Source organism: Pleurodeles waltl, chromosome 3_1, assembly GCF_031143425.1.
Source record: "Pleurodeles waltl isolate 20211129_DDA chromosome 3_1, aPleWal1.hap1.20221129, whole genome shotgun sequence".
Classification (NCBI taxonomy): Eukaryota; Metazoa; Chordata; class Amphibia; order Caudata; family Salamandridae; genus Pleurodeles; species Pleurodeles waltl.
In genome coordinates, this window is record NC_090440.1 from 1632388210 (window position 1) to 1632415646 (window position 27437).

General features: G+C 43.4%; 1 protein-coding gene across 4 annotated transcripts in view; it reads left to right on the plus strand.

Annotated features, from left to right (window-relative positions):
• UBR3 (ubiquitin protein ligase E3 component n-recognin 3) overlaps positions 1–27437 on the plus strand; it is a 1605611-nt gene that overhangs the window by 228201 nt on the left and 1349973 nt on the right. For all 4 annotated transcript variants that reach the window (XM_069225311.1, XM_069225312.1, XM_069225313.1 and 1 more), the window contains exon 6: positions 18970–19039. In XM_069225311.1, coding sequence (XP_069081412.1) covers positions 18970–19039 — 70 coding nt within the window. The remainder of the gene's footprint in view (positions 1–18969; positions 19040–27437) is intronic.

Sequence of the window (27437 nt, forward strand, 5' to 3'; positions counted from 1 at the left end):
TGTATTAGTGAATTTTGTAATGATTGGCACTATGGTGGATTGGCTTAGTTTAATTGTTGTTACATTACAGGGGTCTGAAGGGGTGGGAAAAGGTTGTTGATAATTTTGTTGACAGTATTACCAATTATTGAGTTATTAGGACAAAAGGCTCCCAGAATGGTTTTGGATGTGTAGTAGCATTATAGGTTTCCAGGGAGAGTGTTATAAGAGTTTCTAATAGCATGACGTTTGGGTATTTTGTCATTGAAGAAAAACATGAGGCCTTCCCAGAGCTCTTGTGTGAGCTGTGTTTGATGGTTGGGTAAAGAATTTATGATAGTTTATTTGAGGTGCTATTGCTTCTGTGATACTGGCTTGACTATGGCTCTTTTTCATGCTCTGCCATGGACGTCACAACATGTTATATTCAATTGGAGTTAATACCTTTTCAGTGTATTTCAAGACATCTACCTCATATTAAGAGTAAGATGTTTCAGGATCTTTGCATTGCCAATCTTTTTAGGGTTTGAAATTGAATTTGAGCACGGAAAGCCCTTCCACTGCAACAGTTGTGAATTCGAAGTGGTGATCAGGATGTCATAAGGCTATTCTGAGGGAAGACGTCTCTTGTGAGAGCATGGAGGATGCCCCTCGCCACACTATTTTTTATGTTCAGTATCTATGGTTAAGGAGCTAGGAGAGGCTACATTTTTATTTTTAATTAATGTCCTATTATCTTATCAAGCATAAAAATTATGCTCCTACACAATTGTTACATTATGGACTATCTTAGTAAAGATGTACAGAATGGGTTATAAGCACGATAATCTTTAACAGACCCAGCAATGGAGCCAATGATGGAAGACCTCAACTGAAGAAATAATTTTTTCTTTGTGGAGCTAGACATTTAGTTCATTACTGGAAATAAAGTTCTTTAATTCGGCTGTCACCATTTTTTGTGTGGCTAAGAATGTTGGCAGCAGGCTGGGTCTGATTTTAATTGCCGCTGAGAAGGCTTTTGACAGAATTTCATGGCCATTTTGTTGATCCACCTGAGTTTCGGGATGTTTCTGGTTACAAGCTTAGACTGTCCAAAACACAAATTATTTTGAATTTTCATCCCGACTCTTCAGTTCCAGGAATAGTTACTGCTGCTACTTACCTCAGGGCTAAACTTTGTGCCAACATAGATAGTATGGTTCCATTAAATTATGAACCCCTTGCAAAGATGCAGTCTTGAAATCACCGTCCATTCAGTATCACTGGACGATGTAATGTTGTCAAAATAAATGTTTTACCCAAACTTCTTTATCTTTTCTTGGCAATCCCCTTACAGGTTCCAGATCACGTTTTTAAGTGCCTTGAAGGGGCAATCGGCAGTTTCATCTGGGGGTATCCGAGAGCTGGAAGGGCTGTTAGCCTTTTAAAACTCCTACTTAGCCATAATACTTAGCTGTATTTCTGGCTCACTTCTGGCTCTTGCATTAAGAATATTCTTACTTACCATGACTGGAGTGCTTTACTCAGGGGTATCAAGTGGCCCCAGGGGCCAATTTGAAGTTCATTCTGAGTAGATGTATTGAGCCGAACTATTTCAAGCCAATACGATTTAAGATCATTCTGGATCATCTATCACACGGAAATAGCCAAGAAATGAGGCTCTCCACTCAATTTCTCTCCCCATTCTTAGTCGGGCATACCTGACCTTCCCTCCTGTCCTCTCCCTTGTGTCACAGAATGTTTGTGTATCGTCCATGATTAGGTGGGGCATAGTTCTAGTGTAATTCCGCAGTAGTCAGGCAACCCCTGCCAGATCTTGTGTTTTTTTTTGGGACATTTGCACACCAGGTATATTGGTCTCTCTGTGGCAGTGCAATTTTCCATGCATTTGGCCCATTTAGAGGTGTGTGGAGGCAGACACTAATTTCCATTCTTGTGCAATATCTCTTTTCGCTATCATAATTCCCAACCGCAGTAGTGCTCTTTGATAAATATTACCTTCTATACCATCAGTAATATGTAGGAGTATCAGTCTGGGGTCTCTAGGGATGGGCCAGTCTAATACCTCTCCCATAGTGTTTAGGATATGTTCCCAGTATGGCGCCAGGGCATTGCCAGAAGATGTGTAATATATCGCCCTCCAGGTGGTCCCTTCATAAGCAACAACTCAACAGGATCAGCCCCATCTTGTGCAGGCGTGTTCTTGTGAAATATGGCACAATTTCTGGGATGCAATTGCTGCTTCTTGTGGGGCAGCCAGGTGCTCGTTGAAGTCTTCATCATCCAAGGGGCCCAAAATCCTGCGCCCCCTTCATACTGTTCAGCGTGTTTTGGACAAGCAAGCGGTAAATGTCTGATAGTTTATGTCCCTTGATGTTAGTTTCGAGCAACTTAACCTCCGGTGGAGAATACTCAGGAAAGCCTTCCCCCGGGGTTATGTATGGTTGTAGTGCATGCTGTAGTTGGAGGTATCTAAAGAATTAGGAGTGATGGAGGTCAAATTGAGCTTGCATGTCAGTGAATAACTTAGGGCCAGATGTAGCAAAAAGCAAAATTGTGACTTGCGACTTGCGAGTCCATCCGACTCGCAAATTGCAAGTCGCAATTTGCTATGCAGTACGGTGTCTCAGACACCGACTGCGACTCACAATGGGGTCGCAATGACCCACCTCATGAATATTCATGACGTGGGTCGCAAATTGCGGCCCCATTGGGAGTATAGGCACTCGCTAACATGGAGGCCTGCTGACGTCCGCAGACCTCCATGTTCGCGATCTGCTTTTAAATAAAACCGTTTTTTTTTTTTTAAGTGTAGCCCGTTTTCCTGACAGGAAAACGAGCTGCACTGCAAAAAAAACGAAACCTTTTGTTTTGGTATTTTTTCAGGGCAGGGAGTGGTCCCTTGGACCACTCCCTGCCCTGAAAAAATATTTAGGGGTCCAGTCACAAACTGGAAGGGGTCCCATGGGGACCCCTTCCAATTTGCGAGTGGGTTACCATCCACTTGAAGTGGATGGTAACTGCGATGCGATTTGCGACCGCGTACGCGGTCGCAAATGGTATTGCATCCCACAGCGACTCGCAAATAGGAAGGGAACACCCCTTCCTATTTGCGAGTCGCAAATGCATATTGCGAGTCGGTAACGACTCGCAATATGCATTTCTGTATGCCAAACCCACGTTTGCGACTCGCAAACGGGTTGCTACATCTGGCCCTTAATTACACCCTCTTGTAGGACGTCTCACAATGTTGAGATGCCGATATTATCCTAGGGGGAAAAGCTACCCAGGGTGGCCACCTGCAGGAATAGAGTACCCTTCCATAAAGGGGTTTCCAGTGTGAGTCCACACCCCCACCTTATTGTTTTAAGTGCTTCCATCAATGCTTCTAACATGGACGGGATGGCAGAGGGCACTCGCTGTGGGATTGCACTGCCATACAGAAAGTGAGGCACGCTGGCCTATCCCATGACCCATCCATCTGAAGCATAAGCCGGTTCATTGAAGCGTGCAAACCACCAGTCATTGAGGACTAATAGGTGGGCTGCTCGATAGTAAATAAGCGTGTCTGGTGTAGCCAATACTCCACCAAACACCGGTCGACAGCACTTTCCCAGGGACACTTGCCGGGCCCCCTGTCCCCATAGTAGAGATCTCAGCAAGGTGTTTAACGATGGAAAAAAGAGCTGATCTAGAATGACTGGGACATTTTGGAGTTGATATGGGAGCTTTGGGAAGGTCATCATTTTAAATATGGCTGATTGGCCCATCCGCAACAATGCAAGGGATAACCAAAATTTAATATCTCTGGCCAGCCCCTACATGATGGAGTATAAGTTACGTTCATGCGCGACAGTCTGGTCCAGCATGACGAATACTCCCAGATATTTAAAGCTCTTCAATTGTATTTTCAAATCTGGGGCCCAGGGAGCAGTTCTGGGACATGATCTTATTGGGTATATTATTGACTTAGCCTCATTCATTTAGAGGCCAGAGTAGGCACCAAACATATTCAGTATTTGTATTGCTTGAGATCCTGTTTCCTCTGGGTTATCTAAAAACAGCAAGACGTCATCCTCATACAGGGATATCCTATCTCTCGCCTCCACTGCCCACTTGAATCCCCGATATAAGGTGTCAACCCACACCCTTGCCGCCAAGGGTTCAGGTGCCAGTGCAAACAAAATAGGCGACAGGAGGCAGCCCTGATGGGTTCCCCGCCTGAGATTGAACCAGGGGAAGTCAGTCCCTCCAACCTGTATGCACGCCCTCAAATTAGTATATAGCAAGCGGACATAGCCAATAAAGCATGAACTGAATCCATATCTCTGGAGCAGGACAAAAAGATAATCCCAGCTAACAGAGTTAAGTCTTTTAGAAATCTGCCAAGAGGAGCGCTTGTTCGCTTGTTGGCCCGACAAGTCCCCACTCAGTCCTACAGCCTTGTATACCCTCCGGATGTTGTAGTGAGTCGACTGCTGGATCATAAACCCCAACTGGTCGGGGTGAATTAAGAGTTTAATCATCTTGTTCAGCCTATTGGCCAGCATCTTAGCCCATACCTTCACCTTCCTTATTCAGTAATGATATTGGGCTATATTCCGCACATTTATTGCCTGGGAGGCTGCGCTTTGATATCACAACTGTTTTGGCTGCCCTCAAATTCCTGGGTAGTTCAACACAATTTATGGATTTGCTGAACGTGTTCAACATCTGAGGGCCTGCTGTGGGCCTAAGCAGGTGCCAGATTTCATCCGGGAATAAGTTTGGTCCCAATGCCTTCCCCGAATTGAGCTGGCTCAGCGCTTCCCCAGCTCCTCAAGCTTGACTTCTGCCTCCAGATTATCACGTTGCTCGGCTGTCAGTCTGGAGAGTGGCACATCTGTTACAAATTGTTCTAAATCCTCAGGTGGGCTATTGGGCTGCACCCTATAATGGTTACCATAAGAACTCGCAAACTCAGCCACAATATCTGTACTACCTGTTACCCGAGTTCATCTGCCCTTTCAAGGAAAGCTAGCGGCAACCCCATCTCGTGAGGTGTGCACAGCCAGTGCAATGTTATACTTGTTTTGTCTTCCCACTGATATATAAGGCTGTGGGTGGCCAACCATGCATCCCTAGCTTCCTTTTGTGAGCTCTTGCCTAAGGACCCGTTGGGTAGCAGTGTATTGGCTCTCAAGTGTTAGTCTCTGTGCCTCAAGTTGCTCAACCCTCTGACGGAGGCGGGCTCATTGGCTCCATCAGTTCACCCGATATTCTTTACAGGCTATATACTCATTTACATTGCTATGGGGAACCCTATTTTTCCATCTAGCTTCTATGATCCGGTGTTCAAAAGCTGGGTTAACCGGGGCATCCAGACTAGAAGTCAGATTTGTGACTGATTGGGGGGGGGGGTTGTGCCTTTTCAACTCTGCAAACATATTATGGTCATCTCTAACATTCTTTTTTTTTTTTAAATACTTACAAATTCGAAATTTGTTTTCTACAAAGTCCGACATTTATGACTGGGGATAAGGATGATGATATCCTGACTTACTTTTTCACCTTTGATGGAAAGCCATCAATTCAAATTTTATATCAGAGTTTGTCCATAGATAGAGCATGTGATAGATCTAACCTGGCTGCTAAATGGGATGTTAAGCTTGGTCATCATATTTCAGTCTCTGAAATTATGGCTGTTTTTGATGTTATTAATCGTTCGGTCTGCTCAGTTAGCCTTAAATTGCAGCAATTGCAAACAGTGTTTATGCTATAATATACCCCAGACAGAATATGTAAATGATCTAATAATAGCTCAAATCATAAGATCTGTTGTTCCAAATGTGGTCAACATGCAGCTAATATAATTCATGTGTTTGTGGAATGCTCTGCACTTAAAACATTTTGGTATGGTGTAGCACAATTTTTATCTTTTCTTTTGGACTATCATATTGAGTGGTCGGTTAAGGATATTATGTTGGCTTACAAACCTAATATCTGCCCAGATCAAATTTGGTGGTATCAATAGCCTGGTTATGTATCAGTGCATCCTACTCCTCACGCGGCCTTTGAATGATTGTCATTGTTTCATTAGATTTACAAACTTGAATCTGCTATTCTTAAGGCCACGGGCCCCCAAGGCTCGAGCATATTTAAATAATGTCTTGACAATCTGTTCCCATGAGACCTAAAACCGGGCATCTCTGTATTATTTTTCTCTTATTTGCATTTATGCTGATGTATCTTATGATGTATTTTGGCCATTATCCTGTACAAATATTTATGCTTAATGCTGCATGCTTATCTTGGTCATATTATTTTATTTATGATTGGTTGATCGTAACAACTTTAAAAAAAAAAAAAATCAAGGGGAAAAAAGGAAATCAAATTCTTGTGACTGTGTGTAAATTTGAATATCTAGTTACTTGAATGCAGACAATTTACATTGTAGCCTGGAAGGGGCAAGGCCTTGTTGAGCTTTTTTCTTTTAAAGTCAGAGCGGTAAAAGGCAAAATTTCACCCAGCTAATATAATGCCTTAAAGAAGATAAACTCATTTTGTAGATTCCATATTAATATTTAGATGTCGCTTGGCTTCTCAACGGTAGAGTAGGCCATCATCTCTTTTGCTTGCCCACTCCCATTTTGGCCCATTGGGCCCCTTTAGTATTGAAAAGCAATCAAATGGTTCCATGGTCAAAGCAACAAGGATGGGGGAACAAGGGACATCCCATTTTAGAACCTCGTTCACTAGTGCCCACTCAAAACACCAGTGCCGCAGGGACCGAATGCATTACTTAGATGCAAATAAGTGTTTAACTGCTGAAACCCTTCTTTCTAAATACAGCAAATAAATAGTTGCCTTCTAAACTTTTGAAGGGCTTTTCCATGTTCTGAGACACCACCACTAAAGAAAAGCTAAACTCTGACACACTGGTTATCCAGTGGATCAGACTGCTTAACATCAGAGAAATGTTGTGACCAAGTATGAAACCAATCTGGTTTCTTTCGTGTGTTGTAACTTTATTTCATTGTTTTGTGCTGTTCCTTTGCCAAGCCTTACTACTCGCAGCCACAATTACCCAGGGTTAAGATTAAGTAAACAAGACTGACTGGACCAAAGGTGGTATTTGTACTGCACGTTAAGTCACCACAGCATTGTCAAGTAGTACACCCAAATCCTCACACAGCAACTTGGAAGGATATCTAGCCAACCAGATTCCTTCAGATATGGACACTTCCCATCTACAACCAGAATTTACATTAGCCCTGCAACCAGATCCAGGTTTGACTTGGATTCGCTGACCAAAGAGAGAAACTTTTTTGAGAAGCTTACACGAAAGTGGACCTCATGAGGACAGTACCACCATAGACATCAGGCTTCTTTGAGAGACAAATCTAGGTCCCTGCACAAACCTGGCAGGAAGGAGAGGTCTCAAAGCTGTCTGACAAGCACAACAACAAAACTCGAATTCGGTCAGCTTCTCCTGACTGATGCATCATCGCTTTACATACCGACATCTGCACCGTCACGCCTGACTTTACTAGCAGAGGACTATACATCTTAAGCTGCTGCCTACTTTAGATTTCCGGTAGAGGCAATGGTTTTTAGCTGGTAAGTCTGTCAATAGAGCACATTACTTTCCTGGAATATTCTAGTTAATACCGCTTACAAAGGCCTCTCATGTTTTACCCAACCATCTCCACTGGTGTGACAAGGTGGAATGGGACAGTGCCCTGGATTAACACATGTGAGTTGCCCTAGGACATGGTCCGATGCTCCCTCATCTCGTCACCTCGACTTTTCATCACTAGATCCAACCCCTCAATACTGGACATGGACTAGTCACTCTGAATAGAGCGTTCCCAGCTTGTGCCACATAGCCTCACCTGACCTTTTCCCTTGAATCCCCAGTAACTCACCCAACCAAAGATCCGGAGATCCCAATTACCCTCCACCACCAGACCCCTCTTTTTCACTGTATTGTCTGTTTTGTGCAACAGGTACACAACTCCACAAAGCTTTCATTCCATGTAAAATGTTGATTGATGATCGCCTACTGGCTAGGAGAACTCATTTTGTGTTTGCGTTCTAAACTTAAACAAGTGAAGCTGGACTGATGTTATGCATAGGCTCGAAAATAAAGTACCTCTCAGTCTCTACACACGTTTAGTACTCTGAGGTTTACTCATTGCTGTGGTGTGGGCTAATAAAGTAGGACTCTGCAATGTATAACTGTTAATGAACCAGTGGTGGGGATATAATTTAATCTATGTACGCAACGAAATGCTACACTCAGACCTCAAATGCCCACAATGATTCAATAGCCAGACTTCTCTTGCCACTGCTTTCCCTAGTGCAGTGCTATCAATAGGGTTTACCCAGTACACCCTGTATATGATATTTAGCACAATGTATTAGCCTGTTCCTGCTACCTTTGACACAGGGTTAGCAACAAGTACCTGCCACTGCCTACTGTGTTTGACAAGGGATGCTGCATAATGCAGGACTTTCTACTTTTTTCTTTTTGCCACTATGACTAGGCGATAGAGTTAATAGTCCAGTAAGGAACACTGATGCTTAAGATTTTAACTTTGTGGCTTTTCTGCAGTCCCTTGTTTGATGTTGTGTGCATGGGAGCATGCAGTTCTCTTGTAGTATGGGTTGTGTGCAAACAAGAAGCAGCTGCGTACAAGAGGTGTTGCGCTGGGAGGAGGGCACTAATGCCTCCCTCTGCCCAGCCAAGCTCTGCACAACTTTTGGCAGGTCTATGTTATCTTCCTTGTGCCCAATTACAACTCCACCAGTGAAAGTAATGAAATGCCTGCCCAAAAGTTTACAGTTTACCTATGTGTGATATTTCTTTACTTTTCTATGAATACCATATCCAGGTTTCATGTGTGACACTTTATAAAATCCTGAACCCAATCTCTGTATCTATTCAATGTAATGTTACTATTTTCAGTTGAGAACTTGCGGTTGTGACAAACCTAAAAGCTTTAAAATTGCACATAACCCTGTTCCACCGCTTGTTCCACTTACAGAATGTGGTTGCTTTAAGAATAACTACACTCTTCAGGATGAAAGAATCACATGTCCCTCCAACTAATACCTCCAGGATTAGCACCTTTGCTTCATGCACACAGAGGCGATCTAGTAACTTTCCTCTCCCTAGTGATGTATCTAATATTCCAATTTCTCTTCTTTACTTCATTGTATCCCTTTTTCTGTGACTTGTCTTGTCCACAGAATCTGAGGATCTCCAACTGCCTCTTGCGGAATAGTGCTGGTTTGCCTCAGTTGGCAGAACAGGTGTTCTGCACGAACACATCTCTTAAACCCCATGTTAGACAGTGGTAGAAAATGGAAACATGAGAAAGGTTTAGGGGGGCTAGGGATGCCATATACAAAAGCCCAAAGCCAGACGGAAAAACAAAATCCTATTCTCCATGGAACTGCACATGCTTGGCACATGGTCCACAAGTTACATCATGTGGATGGTTATTTACATACACAGGCATAACTCGTGTGAAATGGCATGATCAGAACGGAAGAAGAAGGGCAACGCTGGATGGAATTCAAACGTGTAGAATAAACTCATTAGACCAACTTATCCAGGAAGACATGGTTGAAGGAGATACATCAAATAGCGGATCTTAAACATATTATATATAGGCTTAATGACCAACTAGATAACTTTGATGAGATATGCCGAGACTTCCTCCTGAGCAGGCATTACCCACATCGAATGGACGGTTCATTTAGAATGATAAATCAGACCATGTAGATTTTTGCAACAATGCCTTTCTTTCATTCTGGCCTACTTTAGTATGCCAGATAGCTTTTGTATTGCCCTTATGAAAAGTTACACCCCAGGCTGATCTCAGTTTATTTCCAACATCTATTGCGCACAAGCCTTTTGAACCTGTAATCTTGGAAGATGACTTCTCCTGTAGCAAGTATATATGCTAGGAAAATAGATGAGCTGATGCTAACAACCAATGAGGTTTATGATGCTTATCACCAGACAAATTTGTAAAATGCATATTGTTTTTATACTTTCAGATTAACCAGTACATTATTTACAGTCTTTCAGACTAAACCTCATCCTTGTTTGGAAGGTGAGACCTTGCATTGTTTAAATTTGTTTTGAGCTCTCAGGTTTCAATTGAATAAAACTCACAGAACATGGCCGTTAGCTTATCACTGAGGAATACAAAAAAAAGTAATGGGAGAAATCCTTTAATTCATATCAGCCACTGGTATTTATGCGGGACACATTCCAGTCCACCTTTTTTTTGCCCACCACGCCACTTCAGACAGGAAACAACTATCTGCCAATCAGTTTTTTATCTTTACTAGGAACATTCCTGCCTGCACTGCCAGGTGAGGACGCTCTGAAATGGACCTGAGTTTACTTATGGCTGAGATTAATTCAAGCATTCCACCTATCACTTTTTTGCTTTCTTTATTAGCTAAGCACAGCAGGCTTTAAGGCAGTGTCTGGCCTTCAGTAAGCCCTGCTCTGTGCCCTTGTACGGATAGAAATGTGTGCATCCCCTTTCCTGCTCCAGCTCAAGTCTACTAACCTAAAGCCTTAGGAAAGCAATGTGTATCTGTGAATTCTGCATTACAGTCATGTGAATTACTACTTAGCTTCTTTAACCATTACCCTCTGGTTGTTCTTTTAGGAGTAATGTTATAAGCAGCCAAGAGTTCCTTGACTTTTTTGTGCTCGATTTCTGGTCTTGCATATACCCTCACCTTATCCCTGGAAGTTAGTTGTGAAATTTCTGCCAGCTGTTTGAGAAGGAGAGGAAATACCTTAAATAAGAAAGCTGGATCTCGTAATTTTTCTCTACCTTCGAAGACCAACCCACCACACCCAATTACATATGGAACTCTACTTCGACTTGTGCACTTGTATGTGTTTTTGGAACTGATTAAGTTTCACATAGGTTGTTATGAGGGGATGGGGGGGGGGTGCGTGTGCTGCAATAGCATCTTTTGATAAGCAGGTTCCTCCCATTGTCGGTTTCAACAAGGTTTGCAAACCATGAAAGGGTAGCTGGGACTAACCATTTTAGAATCCTTTTGAAGTATGTTTCAGTTTTTAGCTTCTGATACACTATATTGGCGACTAATTGGGAAAGACTCTAAATCTTTACCTAGCCTCATCCCACCAACCAACTAACATTGCTTAAAGGTATATTGTGCATTTTACTTCAAGGAATAGTTTATAATGCTTCAGAATTTGAGAAATGTTGCCATTCGTTCGGATTTATCCAGATTTGGTGAATCATAAGGGGCAGTGAACTTCTACTAACTTAATCTGGATTCTGGACGACGCTGCCCCACGGCACCCAATAAGTTTGTTGCTAGCCTATCTGCCGGGTCAAATTGTTATTACCACTTCTCCTGTTCCCCCAACATGTTTTGATTTCTGCAATTTGTTTGCTATGCTTGTTGCTAAATTTTTAACTGTGCATATTAACACGAGATTGGTCCTGACAAACATAGGTGGGTAGATGAGCCCATGTTTGGGGCTTGTGCACAGATTGCATTGAATATTTTTTTGCTTTTATTTCTGCACCTTCTGCTGTGTTCGTCTGTTTTACTTCACTAAACCTCACTTGACATCTGATGCTGCATTATAAAATCTGCATACAGCAAGCCTTTCATCTTGTAGGGTGTCTGATGCATGGTTGCAGGATTGATTAAGATACAGATTCCTTTGAGCCCTGTTTTTACATGCCAGTTCCTCAACACATTAACCAAAGGTCTAATTTTAGGTGGCACAGTGTATGGATTTTATATTCTTGCATTCTGGATGGATACCTTGGTCATCCATGAGCAGTTTTCACTTAATGAACATTTCATCTGATACCTCCGGATCTTGCCGCCCTTGGACACTTTCCGTACCTAAGTCTCAAGCCGTATAAAACTGAGATATTCCATTTAACTAAAAATAGCTAAACTTAGTGTAAAAATATGTTTTCTGAGGAACTTACCTTGTTATTATAATTACCTTCCAAGTCAAATGTTTTTTTTTCTCCCAAATTGCACATCTATTATGAGTTGAATGTGCCGACCACAAAAGGAACATACCTGTACTCATTGTTGCAAAGCATTGGCAGTATGAGAGTATCCCATACGACTTCCGACTGGAAGGCCTTTTGTACTTTTCAACCACAAATATTTTAAGTTATTGTTACAGTATTGATCATCTGTGTTCAAGTTTATTTGTTAAAGGGGTTTCATATGAAATGTTGAATAGTTAAAGATACACTTACTTTATAGGTACATAAACAATAACGCATTTTGTAAATTTAAGTATATTTTAGTTGATGTGCACTTATCCAAAAATTGTAAAGCATATTTTCTTGTCTTTCTTACTGTTTTCAGAAAAAGTGCCTTGACATAGCTCTTTAACATTTTTCAATTTGTGGACCGTATACCATTTAATCAGTGCCCTGGACTCCCTTACTGCAAAGGTTACAAATGTGGATGTTGATTTACTAAAATGCCAGGTCTACGACAAGTAACATCATATGATCTGTGACCTTCTATTTCACAAGGTTGACACCTTGCTCCACCTTTACCCTGCAGCTGTCCCTTATTTGCTGCTGAGGGGCTTGGGCAAGGGAGAGGTGTGGAAACAACAGAAAGCAAACTACGTTGTAAAAGCCTTTTTCAAGAGTCTAGGAAATTAGTTTCGACCTTTAAGGAAGGACAGGGGTAGGCGGCACAGATATTTTAAGGCAAGGGCAATGTGAGCAATTGCCCAGAGCCCTCATCTTTTGAGGGGATCCAGGGCAAGTCTTTATTGCACATCTTCCGTTTTCTCCATCTCAGTCTTTAACATATGATTGAATATTGTTAGGCATCATGGGACTTGAACTAGCAGAAAAGGGGTAATAAATACAAAGTTGTTCCAAATTCAAGCCCCTGAAGTACCGAACCCGCAAAATCCTTAAGATGACAGGAGGGCCTCTTCTGGGGTAAACCCTTTTCTGGAATAGTACCTCCCTAGTGTCCAGCCAAAGTACAAGGTACTAGTTTGAGGGAGCTAACATTTATTCTGCTTAGGTGGACATATCCTGTCAAATTAAAGCACAGGCTGTCTTTGTAATTTTATTCACTCCTCCAGTCACCCTGGATTTGTCAACTCATTACAAGGAGCAAGAAGGGGATCTGTTTTATATGGCCACTTAAAAATACTCAGCCAAGCACCTCTGATTTATAGATAATGGCTAGCATAACAAGGAAGCATCAAACAGAATCTGTTGTACGGTGAAGATAGAATCTGGTCTTCAGGATTTGGTAGGGAGCAGAACACCTTGGAAGTTAGGACAAGGAACCAGGAAACAAGTCACATGAGGATTGTCATACCCCCAGGAGTAGGAACTTAACTGGATGGGCACCATCATTTTGTGCTGTCACACGCTGTCAACGCAGGGTACTAATCACCCCATACATGGACGACTCGTGCCATAAACAAATCTGCATAGCACTTGGAATACTGCACACAACACACCATGAGGGGAGAGCCTCTGTTCTTGAGGTGTGGGATTGTTGGTTTTAGGGGGGAGAGCTTCTAGGATGCCTCTCTTCCAGGAGTACATATTCAGAGGCCTGTAACCTCTTGAATCAACTTGAACCAACTGTTATTGATCCTGTAGCCTGCTGTGTGGGAACACTACCCAGTAGATCAAAGGATGTACTCCAGAATGTCCTAACAAAAAAGTGGAGCTCCTCAGTTGGATTCATAAATTGTTGAGGGCACTGTGAATAAAATCACAGGGTAGACCAGCAAGGCAAACTTGGTCAAGGTAGTACCATTTTCACAGCCATACAAGAACTGTCCTTACAGCAGGCCCCAAATATTTAACATAGAGAACATAGGAGGCAGTATGCAGCTCTGTTCTAGGCAAATGTTGGTTTTCTTGTAGAGATTACCCTATTGCGTTCTCATGGTGATTATCAATTTAAGGGAAGCTAATGGGATTTAGGACAGTAGAAAAGTCAATAGAACTACATTATAACCTGGAACCCTTAAAAATACAGTATTTGTGTATTAGTTGATGTTGTTCAGGGTCTTCTCTGTTGTTCAATATGTAAGTTGAATGCTCATTTTGATCTCCAGCAAGCCCATCTAATGAACAGGGACCATTAGGCTTCCCTTTCAGGCGTGAGGGTGAGGACAAGTTGAGATATTCTGATAACTATTTTTACCTGCAGATTCCTCACTTCCTTCTAGGCTAAATGGACCTCTAAAAACATTCCATAGCTCTTGTACTTCTTCAAGTTACTTTTCTTCGGCTCCCTTTGATGTGGATTGAGTGCTACGCTACTCTGATTTGCATTCAACTTGGAATATTTTTGTTGGCAAGTGAGCAGGTTTAAACCATGTAATTGGTGACACAAGGAAATGTTGGTTACTGTCCCTAACATCGTCTGTATGTGGTTTCTGATGGATCCTTTTAACTGCAGATTCCTCAACTTTTGGCTATTCTCTCAGGACGTGTGTTTCCATATTCCCATCTTGTAGGCCCACAGATATAACCTGTAGTCCACAGTAGTCCAGGAACACTTTCATTTTGCTGTCCTCCCCTTTGATCCTACCAATGCCCCTTGGGTGTTTATGAAAGTGCTGACTGTGGTTGCAGTGCACCTTTGAATGGGTGTACCAGTCATCCTGTATCTTGATGCCTGCTTTTTAAAGGAGGGTTTTTTCCAGCCAGCCATAGACTACCTCCAGATGCCGGTAAAACTCTTAACAATATTAGGGTTCGCTATCAACATGGTCAAACTCCTAAATTACTTTTTCATAGACTCCCTTGTTCATCGGAATTATCCTGCATATTGTGCAGTTTTGAGCCTCCTCCCACCCCCTACCTTTCAGAGTAGAGAATCTAAGATATTCAGGCTATGATCTCTATGTTTCAGCCTCTGTCCTGGATCTCAGTGAGTATGGCCTGGAGTCTGCTGGGGCTGCTGACCTCCTTCATCCTGTTAGTCTGCAAAAGATCTGCAATGGTGACTGCTAGACCACAGTAGTCTCAGTGGTAGACTCCTCAACTTAACCAACAGAGAGGTGATTGTGGTCATGGATGCATCACTGCTTGGCTGGGTGGCTATGTGATTGAAGCGCAGATTAAAGGACTCTAGCCTCCGGCAGAACTGTTGCCACATCAGTTTGTTGGAGTTGCAGGTGATCGACTTGGCTTGGAAGGCCTTCCTACCATCCAACAGGTTCTCACAGACAACACTACCACCATGTAGTACTGAGGTAAGCAAGGCACAGTGAGATCTTGGGACCTGCGCCCCAAGATTTTGTGCCTCTGGAACGGGCTGACTTGTCAGGATGTTTCTCTTATCACGTATCAGCTAATGGGATTTTTAAATGTGAGAGTGGACAAACTCAGTTGCTGTCACCTAGTGGATCGCAGATAGAAGTAACACACAAAGGTGATGCGGGGTGTTTTCTACCTTTGGGGGTGAATCCCATCCTGATTGTTTTCGCCACCAGAGAGAACACACAATGTCAGCATTCTTACACACTACAGTAACCAAAAAGGCTCTCTTGTAGACACATTGTGCATAGATTGGAGCTGGAGACTCCCAACTGCCTTTCTGCCCCTTCCCCTCTTGCCTACAGTCAGTTGTGAAGATCAAGGGTGACTGGCCCAATTCATACTGATGGCTCAGGATTCAGACAGTGGGAGTAGAAGGGGTGATTGCCATCCAGAACTTCTTGTTAAGAGCATCTGACCTCGAATCAAGTGCGGCTTCTGGAGGATGCACTTTCATAGCAACAGGGAAGAGTATGGAGCCTGGTCCTCCTCTCTCTGCACCTCCTTGTGGGGAGATTGAGTGGCACCAGCTAGTCTCCTTTGATTTTCCTACCGAAGTCATTGATAGACTCTGACAACCAAGCATCTCCTATACAAAATCTGTATATACTCTTGGTGCTGTGATAAGATTGTGGCTTGATGCGGCCACCCATCAGGTTGATCAGCTTCCAGCTAATCATTCTGTACTCGTATTGCACACTGTAAAAGGCTGTTTGTAGGCTCTTTTGAGGTTGCTGAATCAGTCTTTTTTAACATAAATCACCTGTTGTGATGGGATTCTTAAATGTTTACAGCATGTGCTTCCACTGAAGCTCTTTGTGATGCCACAGTGGAACTTGAGTTTTGTTCTCACTTTTCTAATGCGTACCCCCATTTGAGTCACTGCACATTTGCCCACTACATTTTTTTTGGACCCTAAAAACAGTCTATCAGCTTATTGTGTGATTGAGCTACAGACCCTTTTGGTCCAGCCTCCTTACCCTGCATTCTTTCCAGACAAAAGAATTTGAGCTGCATTTATTTTGAAGGTAATAACACCTTTTCACATTGAGCAGGCTGTACCCCTTCTGCCCCACCTTGCCCCTCAATAGGTGATGATTTACTCCATAGTACAGACCACAAGAGAGCCCACAATTTCTATATTAATTGTACCAAGGACTAGTGGCTGGATGATCAGGTCTTTTTAGGCATATTGTAATCAAAGAAGGGCATAGAAAATAGGGAAAGATTCATCTCTAGTTTGATAGTCCTGTATGTAAAAATCTGCTATGCACTGGCTAAGAAGCTGCCACCTGAAGGATTTGGGGCTCACTACACTTGAGCTAAGGCTGCTACTGCTGCGCTAGAATGTGCAGTGCCAGGCCAGTGCATCTGTCATTCTGTTACCTGGACGGCAGTGCACATGTTCATCAGACACTATTTCCTTGACAGTCTGGTCCGTTGGGTTGGGTTTCTTGTCCGTTAAGTCTTGCAGGACTTTTTGGACTGAGCCATTCCATGGATACACCACTGAAGGAAGTAGTACTGCTTTGGTAAACATTCAAAAGATTAGGAATCTGCAGTTAGAAGCATCCATCATAAGAAAAAGTTACTTACCTATGGTAAGGCTCTTTCTATTGGATACTCTAACCACAGGCTCCTCAACAACCCTCCAACCTCCCCATGGACACGTGGAATTGACTGTGTTTTTTTTAACTAAAAAGGTACCGCATTAGATATCTCCACACTGGTCAAACAAATTTGCTGATTGGCTCTGTCTGAGGGTGCAGACAAGTCTTAAAAAGCAACTGACAGAGCGTCTGGGTAGCGCTTATATGCGGTCCCATGTGTCAATTATGGGCTGGAATAGTGTCTGTGTGGCGCCTTACAATGCCACCAACTGGTGCACAGAACTACTTTTAAGTCTATATCTGGTCTGACACCTGGGGGGATAGTCATTAGGTGAGGAATCTGCAGTTTGATTCAGCATCCACTTGAAAGAGTTTTTAATAAAGGTGAAGAACCTGTTTGTCTGGGGCCTAAGCATGCAACTTTTCTTTGTACTCCATTCTCACTCTGTTGAAAAATACAACAAACATAAAGACCTTCAGCTCCATCAAACTTCATACAATTGGAAATTATCATTTTATTTCTCTCCTCGACCTCATTCAAAAGCTCTTTCATTAGGTTCAGCTGTACAGATATCAATGCTTCAACACCTAGAAAGTGCACCTCACTAATTTTCTCCTTAGAAGTAGATTTGTAAAAGTAAAACAATAAAGAAACACAGTAAAGGTCAATAGTAATTATCAATAAAAAAGTACTGTCTTATGATTTACTTTGTAGAATTTTATTGATCGGGATGGGCATTTTAGAGGTGTTCATTCTGTGAAATGACAGCAAGTCTGGTCGATATGCGTAACTGCCCGCCACCAGAAATGATGAGGATGAAAGTAGTAATGAATGAATACTAGATGTGGCAGATAGAGTAACAGTACTCAGAAAGTAAGAATGTGTGTATTGGACAAGCTACTCTTCCATATGAGAATTACTTTCCTAGTCTCTTACATCTGATTCTGCAACAAGATACTGCATGCACAGTACAAAGAGATGCCGGCTCTTTCCGGGGATATCGAAGGGATTAAGGAAGGGTGAAGTGAGGAACATTTGAAATTGCAAAGGAAGATCAAATATCAGTGGTGGTCAAAGGCAGAGGGAGCAAATAGAAGTGCATTATTTCAGTTTCAGGGAGTTCATTTTCATATTATTTGAGTAGGCAGTCACATGCCCATGCCTTGAGAGTGAATGTTATGTCACACAAGGAACCTTGCTGACAGGAAATGTCTTAATCTTTCTGTTGCCCAGGGCATCTCTTCAATGAACTCAGCAAGATGAGTTTTGGCTTGTCACACTGCCAGAGGGGTGAAGAAATGCGCTCAACATCTTCTGATTTTAGGCTCACTAACCACAAATATATAACTCATCTGCACTAGACTAGACAACCAGTTTTATTTAGGAGATGTGGGTTTGGAGAATTGTCTTATTCTAAAGGTGAGCAAAGCTGAGGAGGTAGTTTGAGTTTTAACTGCTTAATCTTGACCACTTCAGGTAGACTAATTGAGCCAGTGATCCGAGTAAAAACCTCAATTTTAGCTCTTTGTTATGAGCAATTAAAAGGCCTTGTTGCAATCAAACCCCATCTGTTGTGCCAGTTCTTGGAATAATAGGAACATAGTAAAGTTTTCATCTTCGGTTCTTCACACAGAAAATTTATCCGTTTTAATCATTCCATTTAGGGTCATGACTGACTTGTTATAGTTAATGATTAAGGGGGTTCTAGTGTATGTGAATGGCCTAACAGGTTGCCTAGGATGAAAGTTAAATATTGCACCCAATTCAAGGAAAAAATAAATGTTAAAACATTTAAACTAAAAAAAATAAAAAATAAATATGTATTGCCTTGTCTAGGCGCTATGTGCTGGCAGATAATGTATGACTGCTGCCACTGGCCTTAATATGAAATAGATAACATGTACCGATATTCTGTTCGTAAAATATCCTTAGATGTTTTAGAATGTATCCTGCTGTCATGAAAAAAGGTAAAATAGAGAATGTAAAATATAAAAAAAAAACGATTAACTTTTTATCTTTTTTGAAAACTTTTTTGCAGGAGGATCTGGATGGTAGCCAATGTGTGGGAAAACGAAAGAGAGCAAAATTAAGCAGCAGCACTGCCAGAGGTAGATTACTAATGACATGTTTTTGAGTGGACAGCCACACAGCAAGAGTATTCTCTTTGTGTGGACATGTTTAAATGTATTTCTTGAGATGACATTGCTTGGCGTGCGAATCGTCATATTCAGAAGTGCTTTTTTAAATTGCAAAGGATGTATGAAATCCTCATCGTACATGGTAGACATTGCTGACAGCAGACATTGTGAATCAAAGTAACCAGTGAGATGTGTGCAAAATATGGCATTGAAGGTACATGAACATTCCAACACTCCATTTATTACTGTAACATAAATGTTAATTCTAATGAAAATGGAATACAGAGCAGATTAAAAGCCATAAATAAATGTCACCCCCAATGCAAGTCGTAATAAGTTATATCAAAACAGATAGACATTAATTCTGTTAAATCGGTTAAGATGAATACTTTAAAACATGAATATGTATTTGCGTTATTTTTTGTTATTACTGCTTTGTTGCTGAAATCTCATCAGTGACCCCACCTAATTTGGGGCATTTGGTCCAGATATTATTTTTGCTAGCTGGAGCTGTTACTCATACCAAAATGTCCATGCTCTACCACTTACCATTGCTTATTATTTTAATATGCACAGGGCTGTGGATTAGGGTGATGAGCTTGAACCGCATGTTCATTTTGCTGGATCACTAGAATCTCTCTTTTGATAGCTTTAGGAAATTAGGATCTTCATTTGGGAGGGCACCGATGCCAGCTCAATAAACCTGCTATTTTTAGTTCAGAGTTCAGTTTTGAAAGAATCTTTACCGTGGTAGCCGTGGCTCACGCAGCAGGCAATCCCCAGAGAAATGCATACTAAGTTCAAGCAGTGCAAGTGATTTTAAAGTAAAGGATACAGTGCAATAATATTCCAAAGCCAATTTAGAAAAATACATAAAATGTAAAGAGCAAAATTACTCCAACATCAGTGGAATAAATTAACCTCTTAGCTGCTGGGCATCTCCCCCCCCCCCCCCCCCCCCAGTGCTGAGCCCTTTTTTGGCTATTTGGGGTAGTTCGCGCTTAGGCCTTCATAACTTTTTGTCCACATAGGCTAACCACGCCAAATTTACGTCCTATTTTTCCCAACATCCTAGGGATTCTAATGGTACCCAGAGTTTGTGGTTTTCCCTGGAGGAGACCAAGAAAATAGCCAAAATACAGTGAAAATTTATTTTTTTTTTTAAAAATGGGAAAAGCGACTGCAGAAGAAGGCTTGCGTTTGTTTCCCTGAAAATGGCATCAACAAAGGGTTTGTGGTGCTAAAATCACCATTTTCCCACCTTTCAGGAACAGGCAGACTTGAATCAGAAAACCCTATTTTTCAACACAATTTTGGCATTTTACTAGGACATACCCCATTTTTACTATTTTTTCTGCTTACAGCCTCTTTCCAGTTAGTGACAGATATGGGTGTGAAACCAATGCTGGATCCCAGACAGCTAAATATTTCTGAAAAGTAGACAAAATTCAGAATTCAGCAAGGGGTAAATTGTGTAGATTCTTCAAGGTTTTCCTGCAGAAAATAACAGCTGAAATAAAATAAAAAATGAAATTGAGGTGAAAAAAACAGCCATTATTCTGATGGATACAACTACCTGTAGATTCCTCACCTAAAGAATTTTCCCCTCGTGCCAGCTTTCGACGGAAATGTTCTAGCTCTGCACGTCGACGATGACGTCACAATTGCCCGACTCCACGCGACGCCGTATGATGTCATCCAGGCAATAAGAAGCCCTCGTCGACGTGCAGATGTCAGTTTCCTTTTTTCCGTGCCTTCGAGTAACGGTTTGTTCGATGGCATCTGTCGCTGTAGATACACATGTTCTGCATAGCTCGCCATCTGGTGTTGGGTCGGAGTGTTACAAGTTGTTTTTCTTCGAAGAAGTCTTTCGAGTCACGGGACCGAGTGACTCCTCCTTCTGTCTCCATTGCGCATGGGCGTCGACTCCATCTTCGATTGTTTTCTTTCCGCCATCGGGTTCGGACGTGTTCTTGTCGCTCCGAGTTTCGGAACGGAAAGTTAGTTAATATCGGAAGATTTTCGTCGGTATTGTTGCGTTCGGGATCGGCGTAGTTAGATTCAACACCGCATCGAAGATCGACGCGCTCCGGTGCCCTTTGGGGTAGTTTTCGATCCCCCGTCGGGGCCTGGTCGGCCCGACCGCGTGTCGAACAACGTCGATGGAACGGACCCCGTTCCGTTTTTGTCCCAAATGCCACAACAAATACCCTTATACAGACCAACATTTGGTCTGTAACCTGTGCCTGTCACCTGAGCACAGTGAAGAGACTTGCGAGGCCTGTCGTGCGTTCCGGTCCCGAAAGACACTCCGTGACCGTCGAGCCAGGAGACTTCAGATGGCGTCCACGCCGACAGCGCACCGAGAGTTCGAGGAACAAGAGGAAGAAGAAACCTTTTCGATCCACCAATCGGACTCTGAGGAATTCGACGATCAAAGAACCGTGAGTAAGACGTCGAAAACAACACAGAAGAAAAGTGACAAGGCCCAGGGGACGCCACTGCCACCAGGCCATGGCTCCACCCATAAATTCGGTGACCGACCATCGGCACCGAAAAAGGCCAAAACAGTGCCGAGATCGTCCGACTCCGGTCGAGACACCGGCACGCAGCCTTCTCGGGATCGAGAAAGTGCTGGAGAAAAGCAACGACACCGAGATAGCGGTGTAGAAGCGGCTCGACGCCGAGACAGCGGCACCGACGAAGATCGACGGCGAGAGGTTTCGACGCAAAAAAAGAAAAAAGCCACCTCGGAGCCGAAAAGAGATACAGGCAGGGTTTCAGTGCCGAAACAACCCGTAACCGACCCAGGTCCAGGCTCTTATACAGAGGAACAATCACTGTCCTCTCAGATGCGAAAGCATAGGTTTGAGGAAGAGCTGCAATCCACCGAAGTGGACCATACGCAAAAAACGTATTTTCATACAGCAGGGAACGGGAAGAATAAGCACCCTTCCCCCTATTAGGAGGAAAAGGAGACTGGAGTTTCAAACAGACCAGGCGCCACAAACAAAAATGGTGAAAAAGGTGACTCCGCCACCCTCTCCTCCACCTGTAATTAACGTCTCACCAGCGCAAACTCCGTCACATTCCCCGGCTCACACCACCATGAGCCAAGGTGACCAGGATCAAGACGCTTGGGACTTATATGACGCCCCAGTGTCGGACAACAGTCCGGAGGCATATCCAACAAAGCCCTCACCACCAGAAGACAGCTCAGCATACTCTCAAGTGGTGGCTAGAGCAGCACAATTCCACAACGTAAACCTCCACTCAGAACAAGTCGAGGATGACTTTTTATTCAACACCCTCTCCTCCACCCACAGCTCCTACCAAAGCCTGCCTATGCTGCCAGGTATGCTTCGGCACGCAAAGGAAATATTCAAGGAGCCGGTCAAAAGTAGGGCAATAACGCCAAGGGTGGAAAAGAAGTATAAGGCACCTCCTACAGACCCTGTTTTCATCACCACACAGCTGCCACCGGATTCCGTCGTAGTAGGAGCAGCTCGGAAAAGAGCCAACTCCCACACATCTGGGGATGCACCACCCCCAGATAAAGAGAGCCGCAAGTTCGATGCAGCTGGGAAAAGAGTCGCAGTACAAGCTGCAAACCAGTGGCGCATCGCTAACTCTCAAGCACTACTTGCGCGCTATGACAGAGCCCATTGGGATGAGATGCAACACCTCATCGAGCATCTTCCCAAGGAACTACAAAAGAGGGCAAAGCAGGTGGTTGAAGAAGGACAGAACATATCAAATAACCAGATACGATCTTCTATGGACGCAGCAGACACAGCTGCAAGAACAATTAATACATCTGTGACCATTAGAAGGCACGCATGGCTAAGAACGTCTGGGTTCAAACCAGAGATACAGCAGGCAGTGCTCAATATGTCATTCAACGAAAAACAACTGTTCGGACCAGAAGTGGACACGGCAATCGAAAAACTTAAAAAAGACACTGACACTGCTAAAGCCATGGGCGCACTCTACTCCCCGCAGAGCAGAGGAACCTACACCACCTTCCGCAAGACACCCTTTAGAGGGGGGTTTCGGGGTCAGGCCACACAAGCCAGCACCTCGCAGGCAACACCGTCCAGCTACCAGGGACAGTACAGGGGAGGCTTTCGGGGCCAATACAGAGGAGGGCAATTCCCTAGGAATAGAGGAAAATTTCAAAGCCCCAAAACCCCTACAACCAAGCAGTGACTCAGATGTCACTCACCCCCTCCACACAACACCAGTGGGGGGAAGAATAGGTCATTATTACAAAGCATGGGAGGAAATAACTACAGACACTTGGGTCTTAGCAATTATCCAACATGGTTATTGCATAGAATTCCTACAATTCCCTCCAAACATACCACCAAAAGCACAGAATTTATCAAAACAACATTCCGAACTTCTGGAAATAGAAGTTCAAGCACTATTGCAAAAGAATGCAATCGAATTAGTACCAAACACACAAACAAACACAGGAGTCTATTCACTGTACTTCTTAATACCAAAAAAGGACAAAACACTGAGACCAATCCTAGACCTCAGAATACTAAACACCTACATCAAATCAGACCACTTTCACATGGTCACGCTACAAGAAGTGTTACCATTGCTAAAACTACAGGACTACATGACAACCTTAGACCTCAAAGACGCGTATTTCCATATACCAATACATCCGTCGCACAGGAAATACCTACGGTTCGTATTCAAAGGAATACATTACCAATTCAAAGTATTGCCTATTGGTTTAACAACCGCACCAAGAGTCTTTACAAAATGTCTAGCAGTAGTGGCTGCACACATGAGAAGGCAGCAAATACATGTATTCCCGTATCTAGACGACTGGGTAATCAAAACCAATTCACTAACAAAGTGCTTACAACACACAAATCAAATCATACAAACCCTCTACAAACTAGGGTTCACCGTCAACTTTGCAAAATCCAACATTTTGCCGTGCAAAGTACAACAATACCTGGGATCCATAATAGACACAACAAAAGGAGTAGCCATTCCAAGTCCACAAAGAATTCAAAATTTCAACAAGATCATACAACGCATGTATCCAACACAAACAATACAAGCAAAGATGATATTACAACTCCTAGGCATGATGTCTTCATGCATAGCCATTGTCCCGAACGCAAGACTACACATGAGGCCCTTACAACAGTGCCTAGCATCACAATGGTCACAAGCACAGGGTCACCTTCTAGATCTGGTGTTAATAGACCGCCAAACTTACCTCTCGCTTCTATGGTGGAACAGTATAAATTTAAACAAAGGGCGGCCATTCCAAGACCCAGTGCCACAATGCGTAATAACAACAGATGCTTCCATGACAGGGTAGGGAGCACACCTCGATCAACACAGCATACAAGGACAATGGAACGTACATCAAACAAAACTGCATATAAATCACCTAGAAATGCTAGCAGTTTTTCAAGCATTAAGGGCTTTCCAACCAATTATAACTCACAAATACATTCTTGTCAAAACAGACAACATGACAACAATGTATTATCTAAACAAACAGGGGGGGACACACTCAACGCAGTTGAGCCTTCTAGCACAGAAGATATGGCGATGGGCAATTCACAACCACATTCGCCTAATAGCGCAGTTTATTCCAGGGATCCAGAATCAACTTGCAGACAATCTCTCTCGAGATCACCAACAGGTCCACGAATGGGAAATTCACCCCCAAATTCTAAACACTTACTTCAGACTCTGGGGAACACCTCAAATAGACTTGTTTGCAACAAGAGAGAACGCAAAATGCCAAAACTTCGCATCCAGATACCCACACAGGCAGTCCCAAGGCAATGCCCTATGGATGAACTGGTCAGGGATATTTGCCTACGCTTTTCCTCCTCTCCCTCTCCTTCCTTATCTGGTAAACAAATTGAGTCAAAACAAACTCAAACTCATTTTAATAGCCCCAACTTTGGCAAGGCAACCCTGGTACACAACACTGCTAGACCTATCAGTAGTACCCCACATCAAATTGCCCAACAGGCCGGATCTGTTAACACAACACAACCAACAGATCAGACATCCAGATCCAGCATCGCTGAATCTAGCAATCTGGCTCCTGAAATCCTAGAATTCGGACACTTACAACTTACCCAAGAATGTATGGACGTCATAAAGCAAGCCAGAAGGCCGTCCACTAGGCACTGCTATGCAAGTAAATGGAAGAGGTTTGTCTGCTACTGCCATCATAATGTCACGGTGTAGGTACTCCTCAGACTCGGTGTGATGCAAACAAGGTCCACCTCCTGACACCACCAAGTCACTGATAAAAAACCACAGTGCATTGGAGTAATCAAGCGAGGGAAGGAAGGGGAAGGATCAGCAGGGACGGGATAACTGTAAAGAAAAATACACAGTGTTAATTATCACATTGTCTGTCTATTCTCATAAGGTCTCACTAAAACCAAAACGACCTGGCCTGCCCATAACTCATAAGGGCAGAACTAGTCCAAAGCTTAACTATGTTCCATCAGTATCACCAATGGATGACCCAAGCCAACTACGGCCACTAATAATCACCTAAGGGTCTCACCGCCCTTCCTCCTAAACAATACTACAGTACGTATAACGAAACAAACATGAGGAGAAAGAATAAGGTGAAAAAAATCTATTTTGTACTTCTTCCTATGATTCAGTTAACCCACTAAGCCTTTCGTTAATGTCACGTATATTTGAAGAAGTAACTCGTTCATATCTCAGTGAATGTTGACAAGAATTATTTGTCCCGGCTGTTTGGAATCCTGCAAACAGTAAATCTCATTCTGAATTGCCGCCAACAAAAAGCCAAAAGATTATGTCTCATAAGATCGCCGTTCCTTTATTATGGCACCTCAAAAAGTAAAGTGCTCCAATATATGACAGTCACCCACAACCTGGCCGTAAGGAATGCAGAAATAAAGAAAGGCGATAGCCTCCGGCAAGTAGCAAGCTTGCCGCTTACCACCTTCTTAGTACTTGGAATTCGAAAGGAGGAGCAGCTAGGAACTCCTTCTGCCGGTAAAAAGTCAGTTTCCAGGAGGGGGCCCTGATGAATCTCATTCCTCTTTTCCGGCCGCCGATGAATTCCCCCCTGGGGAACGCCGTCCGCTCCTACTTCGTTGAGGCTCCGACCTGCCTCATTAGCACAAATAACGCACACCCTTTCCAGGGTGCGCCGACTTTTACGCGATCTCTACCGCGCTGGGCTTCATGGGAGGTGTAGTCCCTAATGACTACAATCTCCCGATCGGCCCTGTAGGCGCCGGCTAGCACCTGACAGTACGCCCACCTCCAAAGCGCCTCCTAGGGCCAGGTTTAGTGGGATGACAAGCATGAAACCGTTGCACCGCCCTAGGGGCATGAACATTGCCTTCCGGCTCCCATGAATCCTCCTCGGCCTCATACCCTTTCCACGACACCAAGTACCATAACTTACCCCCCCGTAGTTTGGAATCCAACACCTTGCGCACCTCATACTCCAGCTGCCCGTCTCTAACCACCGGAGGCACCGCCCGCCGGGTCGCGGACAGAGCTGGCTTCAAAAGGCTGCAATGAAACACCGGATGGATTCTTAAGGAAGCAGGTAAGTTGAGACGGTAAGCCACAGGGTTTATCTTGCGTACCACCTCATAAGGACCAATGTAACGAGGATGAAAGATGCTACGCATCTTAAAACGTATATACTTGGTGGAAAGCCACACTCGGTCCCCTGGCTGATACACCGGCCCCTCACGCCGATGTACATCACCCCATTTCTTATACTGTTCCTTGGCTTTATCCAAATTAAGTCGTATTTTTTTTTGCATGGATTGTAGGTTCTTAACCATAGCATGGACAGTAGGTTGATCCGTGACATCCCGAGGTATGATTATGGGCAACATCTCCGCGTGGAACCCTGTGTTAGCACGAAAAGGAGACTCCCTTATCGAGCTATGCCAAGCATTGTTGTACGATAGTTCGGCCAGCCATAGCAATGACACCCACGATTCCTGCGCGTCTTTTGCATAGCACCTCAGATATTTCTTCAGGGTTTGGTTGAGACGCTCCGTCTGGCCATCGGTTTGTGGGTGAAAACTGGTGGATAGGGCGGATTCAATGCGCAGAACCTTGCACCACATGCGCCAAAACCTAGCAACGAACTGGGGGCCTCTGTCTGAAATAATGGTTCTTGGTAAACCATGTAACCGCACCACTTGAGACAGAATTAGATGGGCGGTCTGACTTGCTGTAGGTAGGTTTCTACAAGAGAGAAAGTGACCCATCTTGGTAAGACTATCGATTACCACCATGATAGCATTGTACCCCTGATCCATTGGCAATCCTACCACAAAATCCACGCTGATGGTTTGCC